General features: G+C 32.1%; 1 protein-coding gene across 1 annotated transcript in view; it reads left to right on the forward strand.

Moving 5' to 3' along the window:
- LOC106637205 (uncharacterized) overlaps positions 1 to 27,462 on the forward strand; it is a 494,105-nt gene that overhangs the window by 391,366 nt on the left and 75,277 nt on the right. Inside the window, exon 5 of the mRNA XM_089595085.1 lies at positions 14,275 to 14,575. Within this exon, the coding sequence (XP_089451211.1) occupies positions 14,275 to 14,575 (301 nt within the window). The remainder of the gene's footprint in view (positions 1 to 14,274; positions 14,576 to 27,462) is intronic.

Consider the following 27,462-nt stretch of genomic DNA (forward strand, 5'->3'; position numbering starts at 1 on the left):
CCTACATTTAATTAAAAATTTGCACTTTAACTCACTGCTCTTAAATTTCCTCTGAACACAACTGAGCTTATGAAAAATAAAACTTACATTTTTACCTAAGCGTGTACTTATGGAGTCCAGCACCTCTCAAAGAGATTCGAACTTTCTACTCGTAAGGATGGTTAGTAGTTGTTGCAGTCTGGTGTTTTCCATAGTAGCGTAGTGTAGATGCAGATGTAGATTAAAAGGATGTACAGCTTCCACTAGCGTCCAAAAATATTCAAATAAAATGTCCAATGACAGTTGGTAAATAATAAAAAACAATGTCCAATTATGGTGCTGTCATATTTTGAATTTGTTAAAACAAAACAACGTTTCGGCCGTTTGGACAACGTCTCGGCCCTTATCTGGTACGAAAATCTATGAGTAACAAAATTTTTTGCAGTACAAATTTGAGTAAAATATAATAAACGCAAATCAAGTTACATGTATAAAATACCTCTGACTCTTACGAAAAGGATTTAAAATCGTAATGTAGTCAGAGTTTCAAGCTAAGTAGCTTTCATACCCTGAACATACACATATGACATAGTACACGCACGTTATACAATCTAATAAAAATCGCAAGCAGTTCCTTGAGACGCACATAAACAGTTCATGTTTTCCTAATACTATAAATAAAAGGGGTCCTCGAATCATGTATATAAAGTTAGTCACCTTTCTTAATTGACATAACGAGAGACCTACAACAATCTTTTAATTTTTCTGTATTTTGTTGTCTATTATTATAATTATTAAAGCAATAATCATTGAACATTTCGGAAAAAAGGCGTTTTTTGTAATTTTTTTCTATGTCAAAAATTTAAACATTATCAAAATTAAAATTATGTGTAAATTCAATGCTATGTTGTAATAGTACCGATGTATTCTTTTTTTTCTCGATGTCTCTTTTGTGTTCTGTCATTCTTAACTTTACAGCACTCAATGTTCGACCAACATAACAGCAGTTGCAATTCGTACATGGTATGTGGTAAACGACATTTTTTTATCGAGTGGCTCAGTTACATCTTTTCCAAGTGGAAAGATCGATTTCAATTTATTATTTAAACTGTATACAAGACCAATGTGAAGCTTCTTACAATAATATTTAATATGACTATGCAAGTGGGGAATATACGGTACTTATAAGATTAATTTATAATTATTTTTATTTCTGTTGCTATTGTCTATCATATTCATGTTTATCAAGGTATTTAATCTTCCATTCACAAATTTGTCAATAAATCTTTGAGGATAGTTTAAAGCTAATAAAAATTAATTAATAAATTTTAAATTATAATTATGAAATTGTGTGTCTGCTAATTTAATAGAAAAGTCTACTAGTGTGTAAATGATACCTATTTCATGTTGTATTGGATGGTAGGAAAGAAAATTAAAGTATTGCCCTGAGTGTGTGGGTTTTTGGTACAAATTAGTAAGTACTATGTTTTTTTTTAATAACAATCTTTAAATCAAAGAAACTGATGCTGTTGTTATTGTTGCATGTCTGAACAGTGAATCGTAATTCATGACAAAAGCTATCAAAAGGGTGTGACAAAAGGGCATCATACTTTTTATCCAACTTACAACGATATTCACGGAAAATGCTATTCAACTTTAATTTGTAATAATCAATAAATAAATTTATAATAACAGATTCACAGCCATTACTCAAAATCTTATTTCGTATTAGTTAAATTATATTTCTTAAATAATTAGTTTTTGTGTAAGAGTCCGAAATTTCATTATTAAGAATTGATTTATGTAATTTAGATATGGTTAATTTATGTTTTATGTTCGATCGAAAGTTAAAGAAGGTAACATATTTAAGCTTGTTAGTACTTTGCGTAATATGTTTTGAGAAAATGGCATAAGTCCTACATTTAATAAAAAATTTGCACTTTAACTCACCGCATTTTAATTGCCTCCGAATACAACTAAGCTTTTAAAAAAATAGACTTTTATTTCTACGAAAGTGAGTACTTATGAAGTCTAGCACTCTTGAAAGTGATTCAAACTTTGTAAGCAAGTGGAATAAATACGGTGTTTTTGATAAATTTGATGAATTAAGTAAATTTGATAATGATAATCATAAAAAAGACTTATCTGAATGCTATGGACTGATAAAATTATACGAAAAAGACTTTTCTATACGTATTATTGTCTCGACATTAAATTCACCCACGTATAGTTTTTCTAAATTTCTTTCTGATTTTTAGATTAAGAATATTCCGCTGGCAAAATCACCCAAAAAAATAGCTATGCATTAAAAAATGAATTAAAAGAAGTTATTAATCCACTTGGTCACATTTTCATTAGTCTAGATATAGTAAGTTAATTCACTAATACTATAAAACCTTAATCACAAATGCAATAGAACATTTGCAGAAATTCTTGAATAAAAAGATCAATTTTTTTTTTAATGAATTTTGCGCAGGAGTGTCATTGGTTTTGAATTCAACTTTTTTTCAACTTAACAGAAAATTTTACAAACGAGTTTTCAGCTCTTTAATGAGCAGTCCCTGTAGTCCAGTAATGTGTGATCTCGTAATGCGTTTACTTGAAATTTCATGTTAAGATGAGTTATGTTTTGATGTTCCATTGTACGTACGGTATGTGGATAATATCCTCATTTGCGTGCCTACTAAATATATCAACTTTACTAAACACATTTTTAATAGCTATTGTCCTGAATCACAATTCACTGTTGGGACATGTAACAATAACAACAGCATCAGTTTTTTAGATTTGGAGATTATTATTCAATAAAATAACACAGTACTAACTAATTGGTACCAAAAACCTACACACTCAGGCCGATACTTGAATTTTCTTTTTCACCATCCAATACAACAAAGAATAGGTATCATTCACACACTAGTAGACTCTTCTATTAAATTAGCAGACACACAATTTCATAATTATAATTTAAAATTGATTGAAAAATTTTTATTAGCTAACAACTATCCTCAAAGATTTATTAACAAATTTGTGAATAAAAGATTAAATACCTTAAAAAACATGAATATGATTGACAATAGCAACAAAAATAAAAATAATTATAAATTAATCTTATTATTACCGTATATTTCCCACTTGCATAGTCATATTAAATATCATTGTAAGAAGCTTCACATTGGTCTTGTTTACAGTTAAAACAATAAATTAAAATCTATCTTTTCACTTGGAAAAGATGTAACTGAGCCACACGATAAAAATATGTCATTTACCACATACCATGTGCGAATTGCAACTGCTGTTATGTTGTTCAAACATCGAGAGCTGTAAAGTTAAGAATGACAGAACACAAAAGAGACATCGAGAAAAAAAAGAATACATCGGTACTATAACAATATAACATTGAATTTACACATTACTTTAATTTTTATAATACTTATATCTTAGACGTAGAACAAAATTACAAATAGTGCCTTTTTTCCAAAATTTTAAATATACATTACTTAAATAATAATATTAATAGACAACAAGATACAGAAAAATTGAAAGATTATTATTGGTCTCTCGTTTTGTCAATTAAGAAAGGTGACTAACTTTATATAAATGATTCGAGGACCCCTTTCATTCATAATATTAGGAAAACATGAACTGTTTATGTGCGTCTCAAGGAACTGCTTGCGATTCTTATTCGATTGTATTACGTGTGTGTACTATGTCATTTGTGTATGTGCAGGGTATAAAAGCTACTTAGCTTGAAACCCTGACTACATTACGATTTCACATCCAATTCGTAAGAGTCAGAGGTATGTTATAGATGTTACTGAATTTGCGTTCATTGTATTTTACTTAAAATTGTATTGCAAAGAATTTTGTTACTTATAGATTTTTGTACCTGATGAGGGCCGGAACGTTGTCTAAACGGCCGAAACGTCGTTTTGTTTTTTAATAAATTTAAAATATGACAGTACCACCATTGGACGTTGTTTTTAATTAAGTTTACTGTAAGTTATAACGACAAGGCTATTGAGCTTGAAGGAGGATGAAAACAAGGTGTGAGTGGTAGTGTCGCAAAGCAATGGCGTTGTAATTTAGTTCGAAGAAAGGTGACCTTTGATCATTTAAGTGAATTTATCGTCAAATGTATTAATTGTAATTTACATGTAATGAGTGATTTGTCGGATTTGATGGTTACTGCTGTACAGAAGTGTGTGGTTTATATTTCAGAAAAAAATTGCAATATGTATGAAGCGCAAATCCATTATTATAGACCTGATATTCTAAATAAAATTGTAAGAGATATGAATAATTCTGTCTATTAAAGAAACCTATTATTATAAAAATAATACCCATACTAAGTGAGAGGGAGCAATTTTAACTTCTCTAGAAACTCAAAATTGGGGGAGCCCTCTTTTTGTCTTGAAAGTTAGGAGGGAAACCCAACCGTGGTGGGGCATGACCTTTACCCCGCATGCTTTGTCCTTGCTATAGAACAAATAGCTATAAAGTCATTGTATTTAAACTCCTCTGTTATGCAAATATTGAGTTCTTATAACAAATAATAAAACTGACTAACTTCAGTTTGGCGTTGAAAGTTTTTGAATAAGAGAAAAGTTTCTTTGCTCACTCTTAGCAATAATAGATGAAATTCATAAAATTTTTTTTTTTTAACTTTCTCTACGCTTTTTTTAAACTATTATTATGTGTTACTTATTTTATTTCAAAACTTTTATTTTTTGTACTACCGGTTTGGCGCATGTGTGAAAAATCCAGAAATTATCTTTATAACGGTGTTTTTCATTATGGTCGAAATTTAAGTTTCCACTACTATATAAGGCATTTAGTTATAAGAGTCATAGACACTTACAGTATTGATTGAATCAAACTACAAAAAAATCCTGCAGAATCATCTAAATATTGATTGTAAAAATATGTTTATATTTTACAAAATAAAATGTTTAATAATAATTAAAAAGATTGTTTCAAAAACTTGTAAAAGAATAAAATAAAAAAAAAATTTTTTTTTATAACCTTAAACGTTTTTAATGTTTTTAGAAAATTAAGTATGAGAAGCAACATTATTTAATTGTTGGAAAATGTTTACAAACATCACTTAAAAAACCCTTAAAGAAACTGCTTCCACGGTCGGTTGGCTCAAAATAAATGTACGAAGAAAAAGTATAAATGCTTAATTAATGGAAGCTTTACTTACAACATTGATGAGCAAAATAAGAACGTTGTCTTTAAGTAAATTGTGTTTTGAAATGAGGAAAATGCTAAACTAACAAGATGCTTCTAAACTTGATTTGAAGTGCAGGCGAAAATTATGACTTATGAGTTGCGAGAACGGAAGGTGTTGGTTGAATGCAAGTTGAGTATAGGCAATTGTAATGGCACTGGCAAGACAGCCCCAAACTTCTATTCAAACGATAACGTGCTGACATGGCTTAACAAAAAAGTTGCAACAAAGGAGAGTGAGCAGCGACGGCTACGTGAGAGCGTTCTGTTCGCTCGATTGACGAGGCTCGAGAGAGCTCCGCAGCTCTTCAAGTCTACTTTGTGTCTCCCAAAGCTGACGAAAATTAGAGCGGGGAGACACTTACACTGCAACAACGACTACTTATGAGTCAATACTAGGGTAAACGCCTATCAATATTTTTAACGATTCACCGGTGTAAGTGTCTCCCACCAAACAATTAGTGCTGCCGTTGATGCCCCACTTCCCCACGGACACCTCCCCTACGATCAAACCAACACAACTTCAGTTTACACTTACGCATACAACGAATTACAAATATTTATCATATTAAATTTGTTTGGAATATGTGAAAAACGTTTATCATTATTAACACGATTTTAATAGGTCGACCTGTGTGTAACCAACTACGTCATGGAACAACAATACTAAGGTAACAAATTTAACCATCTTTCAAGGATCGTATCGTAATGAAAATAGTTCTGATGACAATACAATATGGTAATATAGTAAAATGGTACTGTTGAGCTGATCTGATAATGGAGCCAAAACATATGAACTGAAACTTTATGATGGAGAATCGTATCATAGCTATTTGGGATTTCTTAGAAAAGTCTTGTATTGAACTTTGTCCACAATTAAGTGTCAAAGTCTAATGATGAACCCGGAAGATAGGCACTGGAATTTTATGATGGAATATCGTATCATAGTCGTGTTTGCATTTGTGAAAAACGCCACGTAATGGACCTTGAATGTGATCCAGTTTTAAGGTTATAATGAACCGATTATACATTGAATAGTATAATACTGACATAGGTGACTGTATAAAATGTACATAGACCTGTACATGAAGAGTACTTTATTTAGCTACAGTATGGTGAAAAGTCACATGCTTCCAGTGATTTCAAGTTGGACATCTACTGTGCACAAGATGCAAGGCTGTACGGTAGACCACGCAGTGGTATACTTAGGGTCCCATACTTTTGTGGCTGGACAGGCATATGTAGTCTTAAGTAGAGTAAAATCACTCAAGAATTTCTAGATGAAAGGGCTAGAGTGTTCTAAGCTGACAGATAAAACACCATGCAATACAGACACACTGGTAGAGATGGAAAGGATGAGGGCTTATCTTCCGACTTTAAATGAATGTATAAATGTCAAAAATATTTTGTTATCAAAGACCAAAAAGTATAAAATTAATTATTAGTTTAAAAAACACTAGCAAAACATGTTTTTGTAAATGCACATGAAAACAAAAGAGTAAATCATGGATCGTTAAAGTTGTCTCTATTTCTGGGCTAGAATGTATACTATGAGCTTTTAACTATAACATTTGATTGTATAAACGTGGGACGCTGAAACGAAAAAGACTTTTCGTATTACTTGCTGAGAAATTAAGTTAAGCAATGTTACGGAAAGCAGGTTATACAGATTAGTACTCTAACTGCAGTTGCAGCACAAAAAGTAGGTTGCTCTACATTAAATAGTGTGTTCAAAGTACCAGTTTGTCGAACATAGACAAAACATGCACCAGCAACGAAGAAAGACGACATTTACTGACATGTTAAATACTTCTTCTTTTAGAAAACCAATTACATAAGGGTAATGCGGCAACAATGGAAAAATGTAAGATTTTTGTCCGTGGACAATATATCTTTTCCTTGGTGGCATAAACGTTTTGCTCTTGTCCGACCTCATGCAGCTTTTGCCAGGAAGTAAGTAGTAGAAGTAGTTTACAAGAAAGTCTTTTGTCTTCCAGCACCCTACGCTTTTACAATCAAATATTATAATTAAAGCACATAGCTTACACTTAAGCCCACAAATAGAGACAAACTATCAAAAACTTATTTTTTGTTCGTACGTGCATTTATAAAAGGGTATTGTTGAACATTAGTCAAAAGTTTGCCAAATCACTTAATTTTAAGTTGATGTAAACAAAACGTCTAAAGATTCAATTCTTTGTTTTAAAAAACTAAATTCAACTGCATCTCCAAGTCTTTTGCAGTTAGATTTCATGATAAGATACGCAATAACTTTTTTCTTCCATCAATATAGGAAAATACTATTTATTTACCTGCACTTTACTTTTAGGTGCATTCATTCTAATGATGTTTATAATAAAGGTTGTATAAACACGAGACACGATTCAAAGCCATGTCTACAATGACCCTGTAAAGTCCCTGTTTCATAAGTTTACTTTTATACTAGTGGCCCTCCCCCGTATTTGCCCCGTCTTTACCTGAGACCGACTAAATGGATGCAATTCCGTTTTTAAGGGCTTTGTACAATAGAAGCGTATGATTTATTTAAAAAAGATTATAGTTAAAGCATAATCTTTTAGTGGGGATTGCCGGGCTAAGCGATCAGGAGAACTAAGCCATAGTAGTATATACATGGAAGTTGCGTGAAAATAATTCTTTTATACTTTGCATTTTATGTAAACATTACTATGAAATATTTTAAACAAAAATGACAATCAAGTCTCAAACTAAATTTCATAAAAATACGACAACCCCATCAAAAAGGCATAAAACAACTTCTTAAGAAGAGTCATTGAGGGACTCTTCAAAAGTATCCAGTGTTTGTCTAAAAGATACGTCATTAGCAATGAAACTTGTAAGGACTCTTTTTGTTATACATGTTACACGCAGCTCCTTCGTCTCAGCTTCGCCCAAGACTTACTAAATGGAACGTCGTAGTGTGATGAAATGTAATGTAAAACATTTTCAGTTAAAAACTTTATGACTATTCCTCACACTTCCCAGAAAAAAAATCTTATTATTAAAAACATATTTGTCCGGAGTCTATACGGTTGATTTGGTCAACTAATAAGCTGTTAAAAGTGGAAACATATAATAACAAGGAATAGTACTATGGGTTTAATGTGCCATTAAATAATTATTGGCCTTACGGGGCCGTCGATTTGCAGCTTCTCCAGTATAATCTACCAAAAGGGCTTATTGAGCTTATTGGGCTTTGTTTAAGAGCTGTTAATATTTTAAAATCACAAAAAATATACAATTAAAAAGTTTTTTTCTTTTATTTCACAATTTTATTACTTGAGCGACAAAACCCTGCAGTTTATTCTCTACTTTTTTTATTGACACAAAAATATAATTACATATTCTACCTATTTTAGAATCTGGAAGATTAAAGAGATAACTACAAGGTTCAGAATAAAAAGCTCATCTCTCACTTAATAAATTCTTTATTTGTCGGTTTTGATGTTGCTGCCTCACTCTTAATAAATGTTCTGCGTCAATTTCTTGATGCCAAAAATTGTATACATTAAATGCATTTAAAGTTTTCCTTCCAATTTGCGCTCTTGCAACTTTTGGCGTGGTTAAGACTTTTGTGAGCCCTAAAGGCGGTTTTTTTTTTTTCTTTGTTAAGTTTTCATATATTTGTTGGCAAGATACTTTGACGTTTAATGCCCTTTAAATGACCAGTGAACTTCTTAAGTAAACTCTTTCAGACTAAAGTTTTCAGGAAACGTGACTGCCTATATACCTCAGGGTGATTTTCTCTGGCCTGTTATTGTAGCGCCAGAATGGTCGAAAGGAAAAATACAACGTCGGAAGCGTTGGAGCTAGTTGCAGAGATTTTCCTCAAGGTCTCCTGGTATAACACCAAAGACGTTGGTATCTAAAGCAGCTTTTTTTCTTGCAAAGCTCAGTCATTTTGGTAATTGAATGTAGGGAGATTGGTTTGTGATACTTGCCCGTTGGAGACTGTCCCATTCGCTAAGGCTTATTTTTACTTCATAGCTGTTAGATTTGCCCAGCGCAGACCTTGGAGAAAATTAAATGTTCCTGGTTGAATGCTTAAAGTCAAGAAGGTTTTATAGAGTGGTCAGACATCGGGATTTTCAGCCTTGCGACGAACAACTTCGCTCGTGACGTCTACCCATGAATAACTGACTTGGTTTAATAGTGGCTGGTCTTATATAGTTTCTTATACAACGAATCGTTGCTGCAAACAGTAGTAAAATGTATTCATTGGCAAGGTAGTTTAACCTTAGGTGGCCCTCAAAAAAACCGATATGATTGATGGTAAAGTAGGAAATGTAAGCACTTATAATACTCCTAAAATGGGCCATTGGTGAAACTTCCAACTATTTCTTATTATAATTCTTGATAATAGAGAGCTACGGAAAGCTTGACTCTTACTCTCAGAGTCTTCGTGTATGGGGACCATGCTGGAGGAAGGCACGCCGTTGACTATAGAATATTTTGTCTTTAGATCGTTTTCCGGACAAACAACCACTCATCGTTAGTTGGAAAAGTGAGCCTGGAGAATACCTTTTCTGTGGGTATGCCGTTGCAATGACTACTGACAACGAGGCCGTTGTGGCTGCTCAAACTATTCAGAATCTCTTTTTCAGGCTTGATATTGTAGTAAAATTTGCTCTGGTAGCTCCTGGAAGGTTAGAAGAATGGCTGTGAAACCCTTAAATGCTAGAGAAGATTATGCAGGAGAAGGTGGCACTCATCAATTTTGTTGGTTTGGGATGGAGTTTGACGTAAGTTGTTTGTCCAGTAGAGAACATTGTTGTCAGTAGCTAAGATACCCAGCTGCAAGATACCCACTTCTATGTTTCATGAAGTGCCGATAATCGACTCTGTCACTCAGAACTCTGACTGGAGATAAAGTAACCAGAGTTACTTAATTCTATTGCAGGTAGCTCTGTTTTACTTCTACGCAACCAAGCAAATCTCACTAAAACTGCAGTGAAAGGCTGGCGTATTTTTACAAAACTTTAAGCCTATTTATTTCTATTGTCATTAATTCTTTCAAAATAAAAACTGTTCTTAAACTACCTAGGAAAAGTGAACAATCAGTACGCAAAATCTCAGCAAGATTGGCTAAGTAGTTTTCGTGGTTAGTGATTACAATGGTTTCAGCAACTCTGTTGTCTATGTAAGTAAGATATTATAAACTAGTGTTGCTCTGCTCTCCAAAGAATTTTAAGGGTCAACCCCTACAATTATTTGTTGTTTTACGTGTCTCCGGGTAATAATCAATAACATTTGTATTACTGCTTCTTGACCTGAAACGAGAAGAGGCGCTGACGCAGCATTAGCAAATCTCGATCACGCTCGTCACCTTTGCCCCTCTCACGTCTTGGGCTTCTTCTCCTGAAAAAGGGGGATTAGCGCGGGAGTTCTCTCGTTCTACAGGGAGAACTATTAATTTAACGCACAACAAATACCTTTAACTATTTGTTTATTTAATTACTTACACTAATACACAGTATCTCGGTACATGATACACTACACAACGCTTCCCCTTGCCCTCTGGACTGCGCTGCAACGACTTCGCCTCGCACCACGGTTTATTTATTGGTATTATATTGCACAAAAGCATTTAAACAATTAATATTTTCTACTTTGTTTATAACCAATGCTAAAAAAAACTAATTGCATTTAAAACTTTATTATTGCAAATAAATTAAAAGAAAATTAAAATTATTTGGCTTACATTTTTTTTCTTAGTAATATGAATGCAATAAGTATTGATTTTTCGTATTTATTAGATTCATCTAATCATCGGCCGAGTAGTGCAAAATACAAATAAAAGTATCTATTTTTATAAAGTAAATATCTGAGTTTATATATGGTCAGTAAATGGTGGCAGGATATCTTATTGATTGTGTGCACATACTGCATATGTATTTAATGACATATTTAGAAATTAATTGAAATAAATTTGAATAAATCTAAAAATAAAATGAAATACAAAAGTGTCTGTGTATGTTGGGATCAGTTAAAGTTGGTTGGGTTTTCGTAAGTTTTCCTAAAAATGGTGTAGGGGGCAGGGAAAAGGTAGAAAAAGTCTGTAGAGCGTGCTGGGTGTCTGTGTAGACTGGTAGGTGTTAATGAGGTGCTTTGTAGGGGTGAGTTGAGATCTGTAGGGTGTCAGTGGCAGCAGGTGGCATTCTTCAATGTGGGAGTTTAAGAAATTAAAATAAAAATTTTTTTAAGTATTGCACTATCATAACGGATCGATAAACACGTTCAAGATATTTTAAAATAATTATTAAACAACGTGGCTATCAAAGACCATAAAAACAATTGTTTGTAGAAGACTGAGCAGAATAAGCTTTTAGTAGCCAATGCTATAGAACTTCGAAAGATAAATTAAGTTTCAAAGGCGTTTTGAAAGAAAAGTGTTAGATAAAAGTGCAACCCTAATTGTTTGCATTTCAACAATGTCTTTGTTAATGTAGATAGAATCAACAAACAATATATTGTATACAGTGTATGTTTAAAAAGGCACGGAAGAAAATGTATTATTTCTTAACAACTTTGTTACAATGTAACCTTCTATGTACATAAAAAATAGTTAAACTGAAAGGTCATACTTAAGACATCAAAAAAAAAGTATGTGTTTTGAAAAGACAACGAAAATTTTGAGTAGTACAAAGAGGGATGGATTGATCGGTATGCAAGCATAGTCTCAAAATTGTTATTTTTTTACTGTACTGACGATAAAAAAAGGTCATAAATAAAGCGCACCAAGAGTCTTGATATTAATGCATAAAAAATGTTTTAAAATAGCCTTACGATAAGATAATTAAAAAAAAAAATAGAGAAAACGCTTGTATCGCTCATGAAATGCAATCAAAAGATAATTTCAACAATATTTAAGTTTTGTTACATCAAATTTAGTTACAAGCCGTTATTATTATAACTTGTACGAGGGATACTTAAACCTAACACTATCAAGTTACATTTACCTTAAAGTGACGTAATTAGTTGGGTGCTGATTCAGACAATCAAAGCTCTAATTTTAGTTAAGAATGTAGCCACATGAATATTTCAATACTTGACATACAATGGCAGTTGTCTAGTTTTAATATTTTATATATTATCATAGTTATAAAAGTAAGTGTCATAATTACAAAGTTAGTAATAATGTGTCTTCATTACGGGTTACGAGTTAAAGCTATGATTATTTCACTGGATATTATGGTACACGAGATAGGTGTTAAACTGCAAAGTAGCTTAGTTTGTTCTCGGGGTTCCGAGACTTCACACCTTGGTTTCTAATAAGGAAATAAAAAAAAATTTATAAGTCAATACAATGTAATAAGTTTGGTAGAAAACTTTAATTTTTTTTACACTATATGAAAATTTTGCTGTAATTCGCTCGGCTTAAGAAGGATGCCTTTAGTGAGCCTCAAATTACTTGGGCAAATACTCTATATTAATTTGTTAGTTGAGTCGCGAATTGACTAATAGTTGCGAAAAAGGCCGTATTGAAATAAAGATAACTTACTTCACAATTATAACAAATCAAAAATCGTGATTTATTCATCAATATAAACATATATACAATCGCACTAGAAGAATGTCGCTAGCCGCGAGAAAAACCACGACGCGAGCACAATTCTCATTCAAATTTAAAGAAGCAAGGCTTAAGATGCTGAAGCTTAACCAATTCAACTTGAATTGTTGAAAAGTTGGCTTCAATCAAGACGATGAGTCGATAGGAGACACGATCTCGTTAGTTTGAATTCAAGACGACGAGTCGATATGAAACTTGATCTCACCGATTTTGATTATAATCTAACGAAAATACTTATGCCTGAACTGAGGCTGGTGAACTCGGGCAAAGCGAGAAAGAGTGACTGTGGTGATCTCTTGAGCCGATAACTGGCTTAAACAACAACATTAATTGCTACTTCTAGCGAGCTTGGGCAAAGCGAGAAGGAATCCGTCCTGGTTGGCTTCCAACCAGAGAGTAGACCGAGACGTTCGCTCGGAAGGAGCTCTAGCCATCTCGACTAAAGAGAGAGAGCCAGGAGTAGGGCTAACACACACATACACACACCAAACTGGATCTCGTAAGTTCTCAACGTCAAGAAATGTATTGTTGCGGTAGTGCGTGCCCATGTGAGCCCCCTCCAGGCCCCTCTGATTGCTATTGGCAACTCACTGAGCTGCGAGTGTCGTGCGCCTCTGTCCAGGTCATACTAACGCAAACACTATAATTAATTATGTCACAATGATCTCTATTTCACAAATTAAGTTGGCAATGTCACCAAAAACCGCTATCTGAGGACTGGAAGTAGTTTCACAGATTTCTAAAGAATTTTAAATCACAGTAATGAACTAAAAATAAGCCGTCTTCTTAGATTACAGCAAAAAATTTTATTAATTAATAATAAGAACTCGATATTCTGCATTTATGAGTGACATATATTGGTACCATATATAAAGTAGGTAATGATGATAATATCTTCAGTCTATCATAAGTGAAATTCGAAAATAATTTCTTTCTTCATTGTTATTTATATTGAGTAAACGACTTTTAAAGTTTAAGTATTACTTATGCATACTATTTTAAAGAATCTTTAGTTTATGGATAATGTTTTAAAAATTGCAAGAGTGGTGATACGACTGATAAGAAATCTCAGTAGAACTACCTTGCAACTTATTTGATAGACTAATGGGCAGAGCATCTATCTTATGCTGAGCAGTGTGTGATAAGAAGCTCTACTTGAATTAGTTTTTGTTTTTGCTTGGCATTTGTTTGAAATTTAATTAGTGTGTATTAAAAAGTTAGGGTAAACTTGTTTTCAAAATATCTGATTTTTATTGAAAGGGGCATAGTATTATTAAATACTAGAAGTCGAAGTCATTATAATTTTTTCTGACTTATTTTATTAGTAAGTAACTGTAATATGTATGGATCTAAAACTTTTTTCAAATTTCAGGGTAACAGACATGGTATGGCATTTATAAGCGTATATTAGAAAACAATAAAAAACTTTTAATCTTGCTCGAATAGTAATCAAATGAGGATTTTTATTTTTTCAGGCTTTAAAGTCAGATACAAAGGTATACTCTTATAATTACTCTACTGATAAGGATATAACTTGGAGCAGCCTACTTTTTCGCATGACGACTAGTAATTTTGTTAATGGAAAAATTAAAGTTCGATGTAGTGCATCAATTTATGATATTTATTGGCAAAGCACTGAAGTAAGTGCTGAAGAAGACATCTGCTTACAATCAAAAAGAAAATCTCAAGATAATGTTTTTGGAATCAATTATGATCAACCACCCCCGAATTTTCAACTTGGACAAAAGAAGCTTGATCGTGAAATAGATGTCAAAGGTAACATTTATTAATTTTGAGAGATAATCTAATTTTGGTTAAGCAACTTGTATTGGCATATATTTAACTTAATATCTCTGACGTAGTATACAACTTATTTGAATAAACAAAATTTTTTTAAAAGTTCAAGCTTTGTGCAATCTAAATAAAAAGTATACAATACATCCTTATTTGTTGGCAGTGTCATCGTTACTTTTTTACTTTTGACATTTCAAAAAACTCAGAAAAACTTTTCCTGCTTTTCACCTTAAGTAGTAAAAAATGATATTTTTTAAAAAACAATGTGTATTGTTTATACAACAAGTAGCAAAGTAAAATAATGTTCCTTTTTTGTTTTTCTTAGATAAGAATTTTTTGTTTTCCTTTAGCTTCAAAATTTCTACACAAAAAAGCAAATTCCCAAAAAAATTCCTTAATGAATCTAATGGTAAGAACTCGTTAACACTTAAAATTCTTGTCACATACTCTTTATTTTACTTACACTAGCAAGTAGTTGCTGCCTCTAATTACGTAAGTTGTGTATGAAAACTATGTCTCTGATGACATTTTATAACTTCGCAATTCATACCAATAACATGTTCACAATCGCTTATCAAGCATTTTTTACAATTAACAGCAATTTTTGTTGCAATGTATTAATTCAGATAAAAAATGCATTAAAATAAAAAGCACGTGTGTTTTAACAGTAAGTTAACATATAATTATATTTATAGCCACTAATAAATAATCAAGTATATTTTTTTCGCCATTGTTATAATTTATCGTTACACTGCTATCACTTTTCATATTTATTAAAAGTTCATAAGCCAAATGATTTTAAACACTTCTTACTCTAAGTTTAAGCCAGAACGTTCTTAGTTTATCGAGTATGTCTGCTAACAAATTACACGATACAAGGCTCTGTGTTTTTCCTATCAATAAATAAGAGAGGTATTCTGCTGCCCATGTATAAAATACATGTTCAGTAAAGTACATACTTAAGACATGAAATAAGTCTACGCTGGGCACTAATAAAGAGTATGGTTAGTTAACTTTAGTCTAATAAATTTTTATGATAGAATATGTGAATGTCTTTCTAAGACAGTTCACTGAAATAATATTCTGTGGACTTCCATGGGTAAGATATATGAATTTTTAAAATAACTGTAAGGTCTAATAGCTTTTCTAAACTTTTTAAGACTTCTTTTCCTTTTTTGATACTAAGCTGTGATGAGGTAGACCATTAGGAACTAAAAAAAAATTCATATATTGCGTCAAATGAAACAAAAAAGCATTAAATATTTCAATGTATCGTATTTCGCAGATAAAGACACAAACAATTGCATTCAATTTTTTTATATTAAGTGTATGAACTTATTTTAGAAAAGATACTTCAAGATGCTACTGTCATAACTGCATAATAAAATAATAACATCAGCAAACTCATGGTAGTGCTCTCAGAGTCATGATTAGTTTCAGCTACTATTTATTATTCTTAGAAAATTCTGGTGCAAAAACTGATATAAAGCAGATGAAACTAACATGCAAGTGGATCATATTCTTAAGATTAAGGAAAATGTAATATCAATCAGTTTTGTAAAAAAATGCTCGTTTAGTTCAATTTCGTTATCACCATATTCTTTAGGAACAAATGCTTCAAAGACTTATTCAATTTTCACGAAATATCATACGTAAAGTAAAATGTTGTTATTATTATTTTTTTTCTTTTTCGGATTACCACAACAGCCTTTTGACCTAGTCAACAGGGCCACTCACTTACAACCTATGTGTATCATATCTAATTAAACAATGAGCGCAGTGTGAGTGTCTGTACTAAAATAACTTGCCAGTTAAGCTGACACTATCTGCATCAATGGTGTATCGGTTCTACTCACTACTGTGTAGCATTACTCTGAGAAAGAATCCGTAGCTCAGGACATCTACTCATCTCCAGTTGAGCTGGCACTCTCTGCTAGAGCATCAGATCTAGGCTCATCAGCACCCCTAGAGAAGTCCCATCTGTCTAGGACCACTCATGCCCATAAGACCAGCGATCCCTGCCTGGCACCTGGCCTCAAATTTGCTAATTTCTAGCTATAGCCACAACACTGTCCCACATTTACCCAGGCCTAAAGACATGCGGGACAAAGAAAAAACTCTGAAATGACTCTGAAGGGAGTCGCACAGAAAAACCTGTCTCAAAACAGCTGGGGTTGCATAGTAACTTTTTCCAGTGATAACAGTTTTTGAAAAAATCCTCACTCACTGAAAATCGAGCCCATGACCCCTAGAACGGCGTTGTATCAGTCAGAAGCACGCTTACTACTCAGCTTACGCCGCTTTTATGAAATATTTTTTATCAATGACATAAAGTTGCATGTGCTACATACATCAGTGTGGTTTTACGTCTTGTACGATGTACGCCAACTCTCCTCTGCCACAGCATATCTGCAGATAATGGTTTATCATAGGATAATGACATTAAAGTGATAAATTCTTTATTGCATTATACAAATGTATTTCTAGTGCTAGACATATGAATTTAGAAACGAAGAATAATTCTTATTATTTGAATAGGGTTGGATTAGGAAAGAATTTCCTGCTTGTAGATGAATTAAATATCCGATCTTATATCTACGTTATTTATACGTGGGAGATAATTTTCTTATCATACTCTAATAATATATTAGGAATTCGAGCTATGGCTGAGAAACAGCTAAAGACCAAAAATAAAATCTATCAGAACCAATGGTGCAGGTGAATGTACGACTGCTTGGTAACTCAAGTGGTAGAGCAACCGTTTACAAACAGAAGGTTGCAGGAACGATCCACATCCGGGGAATTTTTTTTCATTTTTGTGAATAGTCTTAAATTTTTCTAAACTATCAATTTTGACTTCTTAAACTTTAATTAGAAACTTATTTGCCATTATAAAAGGATATGGATGGACTAAGGGTACTGTCAATAGAACCTGCATCTAGGTGTGCTTATAAATAATACAAATATTGCTTGTTATATATTGTTGAGAATTGGAAATCATACGTATAAATGATCAAATTTATTTTTCTTCTCATTGGTATACGTAATATTTTAAAATTGAGTATGTTTTTCTACTCCATACAAATACTTATATTTTCAGTCAGTTGCTTGTGCATACTGCAAAAATCCAGTAATTCTTCTCTTAACAATTTTTCTTTAAGTGATAATATGAATTTTCATTGTTTCTGTAAGCACATATTTAACATTTTTTTTCATGTTTTATACACACTTGTAGCATTGCTTGAATAATATTTAAAAAAAAATCGTCCAAAATTTATAAGATACGTGATTAGTACAGCATATTTCCTATATTAAATTAAAAATTAAGAAGATAAAAGATAAAATGTAAAAAAAAATAATGCTATAGAAAGAACAAATATAATTTTTATCACAAATTATAAGCGTTGTGTTTCAAATTCTTAATCTTAGGCTGCTGACATGATAGGCTCAGTGGGAATTTATAATGAATTTTATAATATTTTTAGAGGCTGCTACCATAGTGCTACCTTCTTGATTAAAATTATTTTTTCAATGTCTTTTACTCATAGAAAATATGTGAGGTAATAAAAATTAAAAAAAAAATTAAAATTGTTTCACAGACGATTTTAATATAAATAATGTGAACCGTGCATTTCTACCTTGCAGTAAAATTATTGATCCAGAAAATAAGTCGTGTCAGTTACTTAATAAATCTGTTAAATAACGTTTAATGTCATTTAAGTTTGTTTTCAGCTTCAAACCAAAAACTGTGGACTACAGTCTCACGCTCCTTCACAGGCTGCGGGACAGCAGATAGTCCAACTATTTGTTTGTTTAAAAAAAAAAAGAAGGAAGTAGTATAGTGTTAAATATAATATCCAGGTTAACTTACCTTTCTTTCCACTAATTATTAATTCAGATGACCAATTCGGATGACTTGTACTCCGTCTTTCCATTGGATTTATAATTCCTTATTTTACAATAATTTGAATTCTTTTTCTAATTAGTTTTGTGTCACTTTATTTTACGTTACTTGTATTACTATAAAAGGAAACAAAGAAAAGACAGAACGTCTGGTTAATCTTTAAATATAAGTTATTAACGTCTGCACTTAATGAGCGGCAGCGGGCTACTGAATCAAACACCGCGCAAAGAAATGCACCTTGCACGAAGTTTTGGTTAAAACTTCTTCGTCTTACTTGCTATGGGGGCGGTACTTGTTGACTTCATGTGTTTAAGCTTCATGGCTCGCTTCGGTTGTCACTTGACGCTTCCAAGAGCCACGAAAAACACAGTCAGCTTTGTTAGACGACGACTCTCGTTGAGTATGACTCTGTAAAGAGTTTTAAAATTTTATCATTGGGAATGAAATATAACAGGATAAAATAGAATAAAAATAAAAATTTATTAATTTACGCAAGTCGTCACCTAACAATACTCAATCACTCAGAGCGGTCACTGCTAGCCCACTTCTTTATTTGAATAAATAATAAATCGAGCAGCTTCACCTAATGACCTATTGCTGGCACGATTGGTTTTTTTAGTACATAAAAATCTTGATTATTTGTCATTGGGTTCGTACCATTAAAGATAAAATTTCATTTATTATTATACGCACGCCAACGCTACACACACTTTCCAAACAACGCCCCCGACTAAAACCACAGAGAGCCAACCCAACTGCCCATCGTCACCTTATCTCTTAAGAGGATGCCCCTATCCGTTACCCGAGGAAGCGCCTGGTATAAAGTAACTAGCATAACCCCGCTAGTTATAGAGCCATGAAGTACACAGTCAGCTTTGTTAGGCGACAAATCTCGTTGAGTATGACCCTGTAAAGAGTCTTAAAATTTTATCATTGGGAATGAAATATAACAGAATAAAATGAAATAAAAATAAAAATTTACTAATTCACTTAAGTCGTCACCTAACAGCCTTCCCTTCTTAAAACTATCACCGTCCTTGGTGAATATATAATATATGATATTGTAATTATTATTATTATAATTATTATTTTTTTTTTTATTTTTTATCTTATAAGTCAACATTTACTAGTTACATAACATAAACATTATACAATAATCCTTATAGTAATGTAATAAAGTATTAATTTACAGAATTTTTACATTTGTTTATTCGGGACTGAGAGTAAGGGAAGAAATGGACTATTAAACATTACGTCTTCTTCTTTTCCTTGGCCCCTGATTTTGTGTTGTTAATTACAAGTCTATTAAAAGTATCGAGATTTGCTGACACTCCCATCTCAAGGCATAGTTTATAGTGCCAGTCGTATTTTACCAAGTTGATATTTTCCTGGCATGATGGGCAGATTTTTTTAAATTTTATTTGTGTTTTGCACAGAAGACTGTGCACTTCAAGGTAGCATTTGTATATTAAATTTCCACACGATAAATGTGTTACTATTTCACGGCTTTTTTGCGAATCTTTGTGGGAGTCATTCGCCCCATACATTTTGATTCCTTTAAGGGCCCTTTCCATCGCTTCTTCGTTACAGTATGTAGCGAAGCTTAGGTATAACTGTCTTCCATCGTCGCGTTTGACATCTAATGGGTAGTATTTTAAATATCTCAAAGGGCTAAAGATCATTAACAACCGGGTGTATTCATCCGGATTCATAATGGCCGGTACCTTAGATACTACTTTTTGCGGAAGTGAGTCATTGTCTTTTGGATCGTTATTTATTTCGATCGTGATTTCTGTTTTTGGTTCTTTTGTGATGACATTTTTTGGCTGCTGAGTTATGCAATATACTTCTATCTGGCGCATGTTTTCTGCCCACTCAGCGGATCCATACGTTATGTAAACGGGAATGATATCTTTCCGTGTTTGTTTTTTGGTTGAAAAATGAATATCTTCTATTGGATATTTGTTTTCGAAAAATTTAATAATATAGTTTGTATTAATAGGTTTTTAGATAATAATGCTTATTTTGGTCCCGGTACGATTTACTCTTTCAAATCGTAATATTGGACTAAGCTCTTCTTCATTAACTTTTTTAAGGGTTTTGACTTCCGTCGCTGACTCTACATTCTTAGTTGGTGCTTCGATGTTTCGTGAAGATGATTTGTCTTCTACTTCAATGGTTGTTGTGTCATTTGAGATTGCTGCAGCAACTGCCGCATCACATGGTTGGTAATATTCGGCTTCGTAGCTGGTGTATGGGGCCGAACATGGCTGTTGTTTCAATGATAACATCAGACTGAATTTGTTAAGCAATGTTTCCAATTAGCACTTATCAATTGGTTCTTCGGTCATTATGTTTAACCAACGTCCATTTTCCGATATATTGTGGACCTTGACTTGTCTATTATTTGACAAGGGGACAGGTGCCGTTGACTTTGCCCAATTTCTCTCGTCTGATACATTTGACAATGAGTCGAATAGCTCCTGTAGCGTTGGCGCTGCATTTAGATTATCAGCCGATATCGTTGCCTCCCGTGGTGAAAGGAATGCCACTTCATAACTTGAGTACCCCATAGCACAGGGTTCCCGTTCGATGGACCTCACTATCCCGAAGTTTTCCAGAATTTTTACTAGCATTAGCCTACTATAATCCCCCTGCAGCAGTATGCTAAGCTGGAATCCATCAGCCATTGCTTCTGTGATATTAGCGTTTTGTTTGTCCATTGTGTGTGTAATTCTGCAAGCGTAAATATAATAGATGTTGTGAGGATCATTACTTGATACTATACATTTATGAGTGTTCTTGTAGTGTACTTCGTGTTGTTATTGTTCGTAAGTGATGTATGGAATGCAGATATGAGAATAAGATTAGGTTTATAAAACTATTGGATTATGGGTAGGGAATACATGGATAGATACAATTATTACTTATCATGCTATGCCGAAATATTTGCGTATTTGTAATACAATTGAATAAGTAGTTTTAATACATGCTAAAGCTTAATATTACAAAAGAGGAAAAAAAATTTTGACAATAGAGTAACATGCATCTTAAATAGAATACAACATGCGCTTAAAAATTTAAAGCCTAATTATTATTATTTTTATAATCATTATATTCATTTATTTATATATATATTTTTTTTTAGATGTTTATATATATATCTTTTTTTTTTTTTTTTTTTTAATTAATTAATAATAAACGTTCTCCATATGAATCCTAAAGATAAAATTAAACAATAAGGTGAAGTAAAGAAGAAGGAATACGTGAAAGGAAAAATTGATTTTACAAAGCTTAAAGTAAAAATCTTAGAACTAAGTGATGTGTATTCAACGTAAAAGGTGGCTAGTTGAATGGTAGGGTTCAATCATTGGGTTCATTTTCTGTTACTTTTGATCTTTCCTCGTAGATCAATGGTTTTGGTGTGGATTGACTTCGTTTCTGTAGTTTGTGTACAGCGTTGTCTTCTGCATGTAATCACATGTCTGTGGTATGTCATTAACTCAACATGTTGTTGACATAATGCTAAATAGTAACAAATAATAAAGTTCTAGTTACTAGTAAAAGCGGTGGCAATAAGTAAATTAGCTATATAATAGTTTATTCGTCAAATAAATCATTTTTATCGCCAGCAAGTGTCGGTAATAAGAAATTCAGCAATTTATTTGTTAGGAAAAATCGGGTTTCACCTGGTACGTATTCGACCAGGGAATCACGAGTCAGCCAATAACGCTACGCTCATGATGCTTTTTTACTGCTAGCCTATGTTACTATTTTATCTATAAATAATATATCAAAACTGTCATGTTGCTTGGCAGCAATGTTTGATTGCCTACTGTCACTTTGTTTTTCACAATACTGAGAATCGATAAGATTCTGCTTGCTGATACTTGCTTGCCAAAGATATAATTAATTTTCTTTTTTTTTATGTTTTACCAGGTTAAGTACCACGACAGTCTAAGCATCGGATCCAGGCTTATCTCTACCTGTTTTACTAATACTGTTTCGCATTCACCCAGGCTCGAAGACCTGTTTAACAAGGAAAAAATTCAACAAGAAAATTATTTTGACATAAAATTTTACGGAAAAACTTTCCCTAAAACAGACCGAAATTCATAAAAACTTTTTCCAGTAAAAAAAGTTATTCGAAAAATCTGTAAATTGATGAATAATCTTTATTTTTGGCAAGAAAGTTATGGCAATGAGTAACTTATCCATTTGTTAGTTTATTTCATAATCAAATTAAATTTTTGGTGAGCAAGTGATGGCAACGAGTAGCTCAGCTTTTGATTTGATTATTCAGTAATTGAATTCATTCTTTGGCGAGCAAGTGGTAGCAGTTGGTAGCTCAGATTTTTATTACATTATTTGATAAATGGATTATTTATTTGATGAGCAACTGTCAGCAAGTAGTAGCTTACCTTAGTTTTCGTTTGTTGAATGGATAAATTTTTTTTTTTTGTGAGCAAGTGGCGACAATGAGCAGCTCGGCTATTTATTTTTTTATTTGACAATAAATACGTTTTTTGGCGAGTTAATCACAGCAATAAGTATATTAGCTATTCTTAAGTTTGTTTGATGATCAAATTATTTTTTTATGAATGAGCAAGTGGCAAAAGGTTGTAGTTTAGGTAATCATTATAGTTTATTGGATGGATTAATTTTCTGATTAACGAGCAAGTAGTAAAACTAAGTAGCTCAGCTTTTTTATTAGTTTAATTGATAAATAAAAAATTTTTTTTGGTGACAAACTGACGGCAAGAAGTAACTTATCTATATCTTAAATTTATCAAGCAGATACATAATTTCTTTAGTGAGCAAGTACCGGAAATAAGAAGTTTAGCTATTTATTAATTTACTTAATGAGTAATGCATTTGTTTGGCAAGCGAGCGATGGCCTTATATAGAATCATTTATATAATAGTTTATGTCAAATAAATTAATTTTATGGTGAGCAAGTGGCACCAATAAATAGCTGAACTATCTCTTAATTTACTTAATAAATGATTTTTTTTAGTAGCGAGCAAAAGACGCCGTAAGGTCATCTGCTATCTATTGATTTATTTAATAATTATACTCCTTTTCTGTGCGACCATGAAATGGCAATAATTTGGTTAGCTGTTAGTTACTTTTCTGCTATGTTTATTTCTTTTTAGCCAGTAAGCGAATTTAACAAGTAAATTAGCAAATTATAAGTTTACTTAATAAATAAAATATTGTTTTGGTAAGCAAGCGACGAAAATAAGTATTGTAGCCCTTGATTAAAATGTTTGATTAATAAGATACTTTTTTGGCGAGAAACTGATGGCAAGGAGTAGCTTAGCTTCATTTTCAGTTTGTTTAATAGTGAGATTACTTTTTTAGGGAGCAAGTGGCGGCAATGAATAGCTGAGTTTTCCTTTAGTTTATTTGATGCTCTTATTATGTATTTTGCGGGCAAGCCATGGCAAGAAGTGAATCCTATATATAATTTATTTAATATGTAAAATATTTTTTTGGCCACAAAGTGCCGGCAACAAGAAGCTCAGCTATTTATAAGTTTATTCAACAATAAAAATTTTATTCTGGTGAGAGCAAAGGACGGAGATGAGCAGCTCAACTTTTTATGAGTTTCTTTGATAAATAAACTTCATTTTTTGCAAGAAAGTAATGGCAATGAGTAGCTTAGTTATTTATATAAGCTTAAGAAATAAATTAATTCATGGGTGATCAAGCGGTTGCAAAAAGTAACTCAGCTCTTTATTAGTTTATTTCACAAATAAATTACTTTTTGGCGAGAAAAAACGATTTTATTTTTTGGCAATAAGTAAATTAGCTATTTAGTGATTTAATCAATCAATTCATTCTTTGACAAAGAAGAAACAGCAAAGAGTAGCTTAGCTATTCAATATTTTAATTTAGAAATAAATTATTTTTGAGGCGAACTAGTGGTGTGCAATGAGTTGCTTAGCTACTTATTAGTTTAATAAAAAAAATTAATTTTTTGGCAAGAAAGTGATGGAAATAAGAAGCTTAGCTATTTATAGATTATAATTATAATATCTCTATGTTTATATCATTGTTTATGCAACATAATAATTACTATTTATATAATATTGATGAAACGTAGGTTAAAGTACTATAAAACTGTTGAAATGTGTAGAAGATAACGCCTACGTTTGCTAAGCCTGTACAGTGAGATTATATAGAAACAAACAAGCGGAGTATTTTATGCAAATATGACGTATTACCATGCGTAAACATATATGCCACCATCAGAAGCTGGTTCAGAGCCTTTAAAATGATTGTTCCTACAAAACGCAAAAAAATTTGATATAGAAAAACATTATTCAGATCCCTCATTTCACCATAATAAATGTATGAAGTATAGAGAGGAGGGTAGTCAGAGCTCGCAAATATGTGCGATTCTTCAAATAAAAGGTACACACCATATTATTAATTTTATTTTGTCGATAATTCTGTAATGTAAGTTTATTATTATGTGAGTAATTAAGAGCACCTTAAATATTTTACAACTTATTCTTAGTATCACTTATAAACTATTTTTGCCCCATTTGTAGAATCTCTAGAGGAAGTTGAATTGTTTTGGACTCAAAATCTAAAAATTACAAGAAGAACACCAAAATTAAATTTGTCAAGTGTGTTGAATTCAAATGTAGAAAATAACAGTTATTAATCAAATAACGCTAATGACATTATTAACGATATTGCAACTGCAAAATCTGATGCAAAAGTGAAAAAAAAATTTTTAATTATAATAACATGAACTAAAATCGTTATAAGAATATTTTTTTAATTGGTTCAAGCTGCTGCCAAAAAAAAGAGTAAGGGTAATACCGTCCAAAAAATTATTAGCCGATGTATAAATGCTGATCAAGTTAGTTCCAATGATTCAGTGTTGACTACACGCACGTGTGAGAATCTGTTTCTTAATAAACATTTTGTTTTAGGGAAATAATGACGAACTTGACAGCCACCTTCGGTCATCAACGCCTATCATATCTCGTCCAACTTCTCCTGAAGATAACTCACAGTCAGCTTAAAACTTTTGTTCTATGCGTTTAAAATCAAGATTTGTCAATTATTATTTATTGCCATGGATATAGGTGCCTTCAATGTGGAAGATCTTATGAATCAAACCGTCAAATCTACAAACAGAACAAGCTGTACCCACTTGACTCTAACAAAAAAAAGTCATCAAAGATGAGTTTGTAAAGTATTTAAAATCTAGAGTCTTAATAGCACAATTAATATCTGATGAACCAAGTAAATGTGATTTTTTTCATTATAATGCAATATCTGCTGCAAGAAAATGCCATATTAGACAACTTGCGAATATTGATACTCAAAATACTATAGATCTAGACAATAATACTTCTTTAAATGACAATTAATATGTATGTATAACATTAAACTAAGAAATTGATTTGAAGAAAAAGCTAGCATTTGATTCGAATTCAGCTCATAAGTCATGTTTAGTTAAAACAAAGCTTCAACTGTGATCAAAACCAAAAAAGCTGTAAGCTCATTGAGGAGTCTCTCATTTATTTCGTCTTTAGATATTTAAAGTGTAATATCAGTATTAAGAAATTAACAAAATCTTATTTGTTAATTAACTTATGACAAAAGTACTTTATGTAGTGTTTTACTTTAATTATACCTTTAAAAAATTATTATTTCTACATGTATTCAAGGTAAGCCTCGTAGGATAGATTTTAGTATTAGTTATTGCCACATAATGCTTTTTTATATTATGAAATAATGCTAAATTGGCGCTCTTTTTTTTTTGAATATGCTAAATAAGACAGGTTTTAGTTTTAACTTTGGCCTTTTCATTTATTTTTGTACAAGATCCTTGGCGCTAGTACTCATGTCTCACCTCGGACATGCTAAAACACTCTGATTCAACTGTTTATTATTTTAAATTGTTAAATTTGTTTTTAAAACCACAATATAAATTGAATTGTGAAAAACTATTGGAAAAAATCACATGGATTTCCCATGTTGTACAGGCATTAAAAACCACATTTTTTATGATAATACCATACAATAAAAAAATGTGTTTTTTTTTCAATAAAGAAACTATGCTGAACTGCGCCGTACTACGTCAAACTACGATGAACTGTGTTGAATTGCCAGAATCAATACTTAACATAATCAATACGTCTATATATATAATTATCTACAAAACTGTGCAAAACTGTGTCAAACTGTGCCAAACTGTGTCAAACTGTACCAGATGTTCGAAATGGCTATAGCTTGGCACACATTAGCTCAATTTGGCACTGCTTAGCTCAGTTTGGCACAATTTGTCAAGAAAACCATTTCCACAGGAATGTGGAGCTCCTTGATCTGGATTAACAGGTAAAAGATTAATAGGTTAAAAATCAGTTGGATTGACAGCAGTGCTTGAAACGTGTACTAAAAAAAAAGATTAAACAACCCTACTGAAAATATTCAGGTGACTTGTCACATTATTTGTCAGGTGACATGTCAGATCAAAAGTCGTGCCAATTTACTATATAAAAGTGTCATGTAGGATTTTCATGTGGATTTTTATAAGCTAGATTTTCGGCGATTCCAAAATAAAAAAGTGAAACTTGTACTTCTAACTGCTTATAAGCTGTTAAAATAACTAATATAAATAAAAGAAAAAAAGGATCCTGTAATGGGATTTGAACCTGGGCTGGAATACTGGCAGTCGAGTATCTTTACCACTTGGCCAGAATGGATGACACACTTGAGATAGAATTTACGTCCTTATCAGGTACATCTAAAACTAATATTTGTTTTACAATTTCGTGAATAACATTTACTGCCTTAGTTTTCTAATTGATAATTAACTTTTCGTAAATGTACATTTTACATTGTTTCGTGTCTCTTAATACGTTCGTCAACAGTTAATCTAATAATTTATTTTACAACTTCTTTTCGTTCACAGAATTTACTTAAACTTTATGGATAC

This window comes from Copidosoma floridanum, unplaced genomic scaffold (assembly GCF_036245765.1).
Source record: "Copidosoma floridanum isolate Cflo_tuat_1 unplaced genomic scaffold, Cflo_Japanese_pri ptg000024l, whole genome shotgun sequence".
Classification (NCBI taxonomy): Eukaryota; Metazoa; Arthropoda; class Insecta; order Hymenoptera; family Encyrtidae; genus Copidosoma; species Copidosoma floridanum.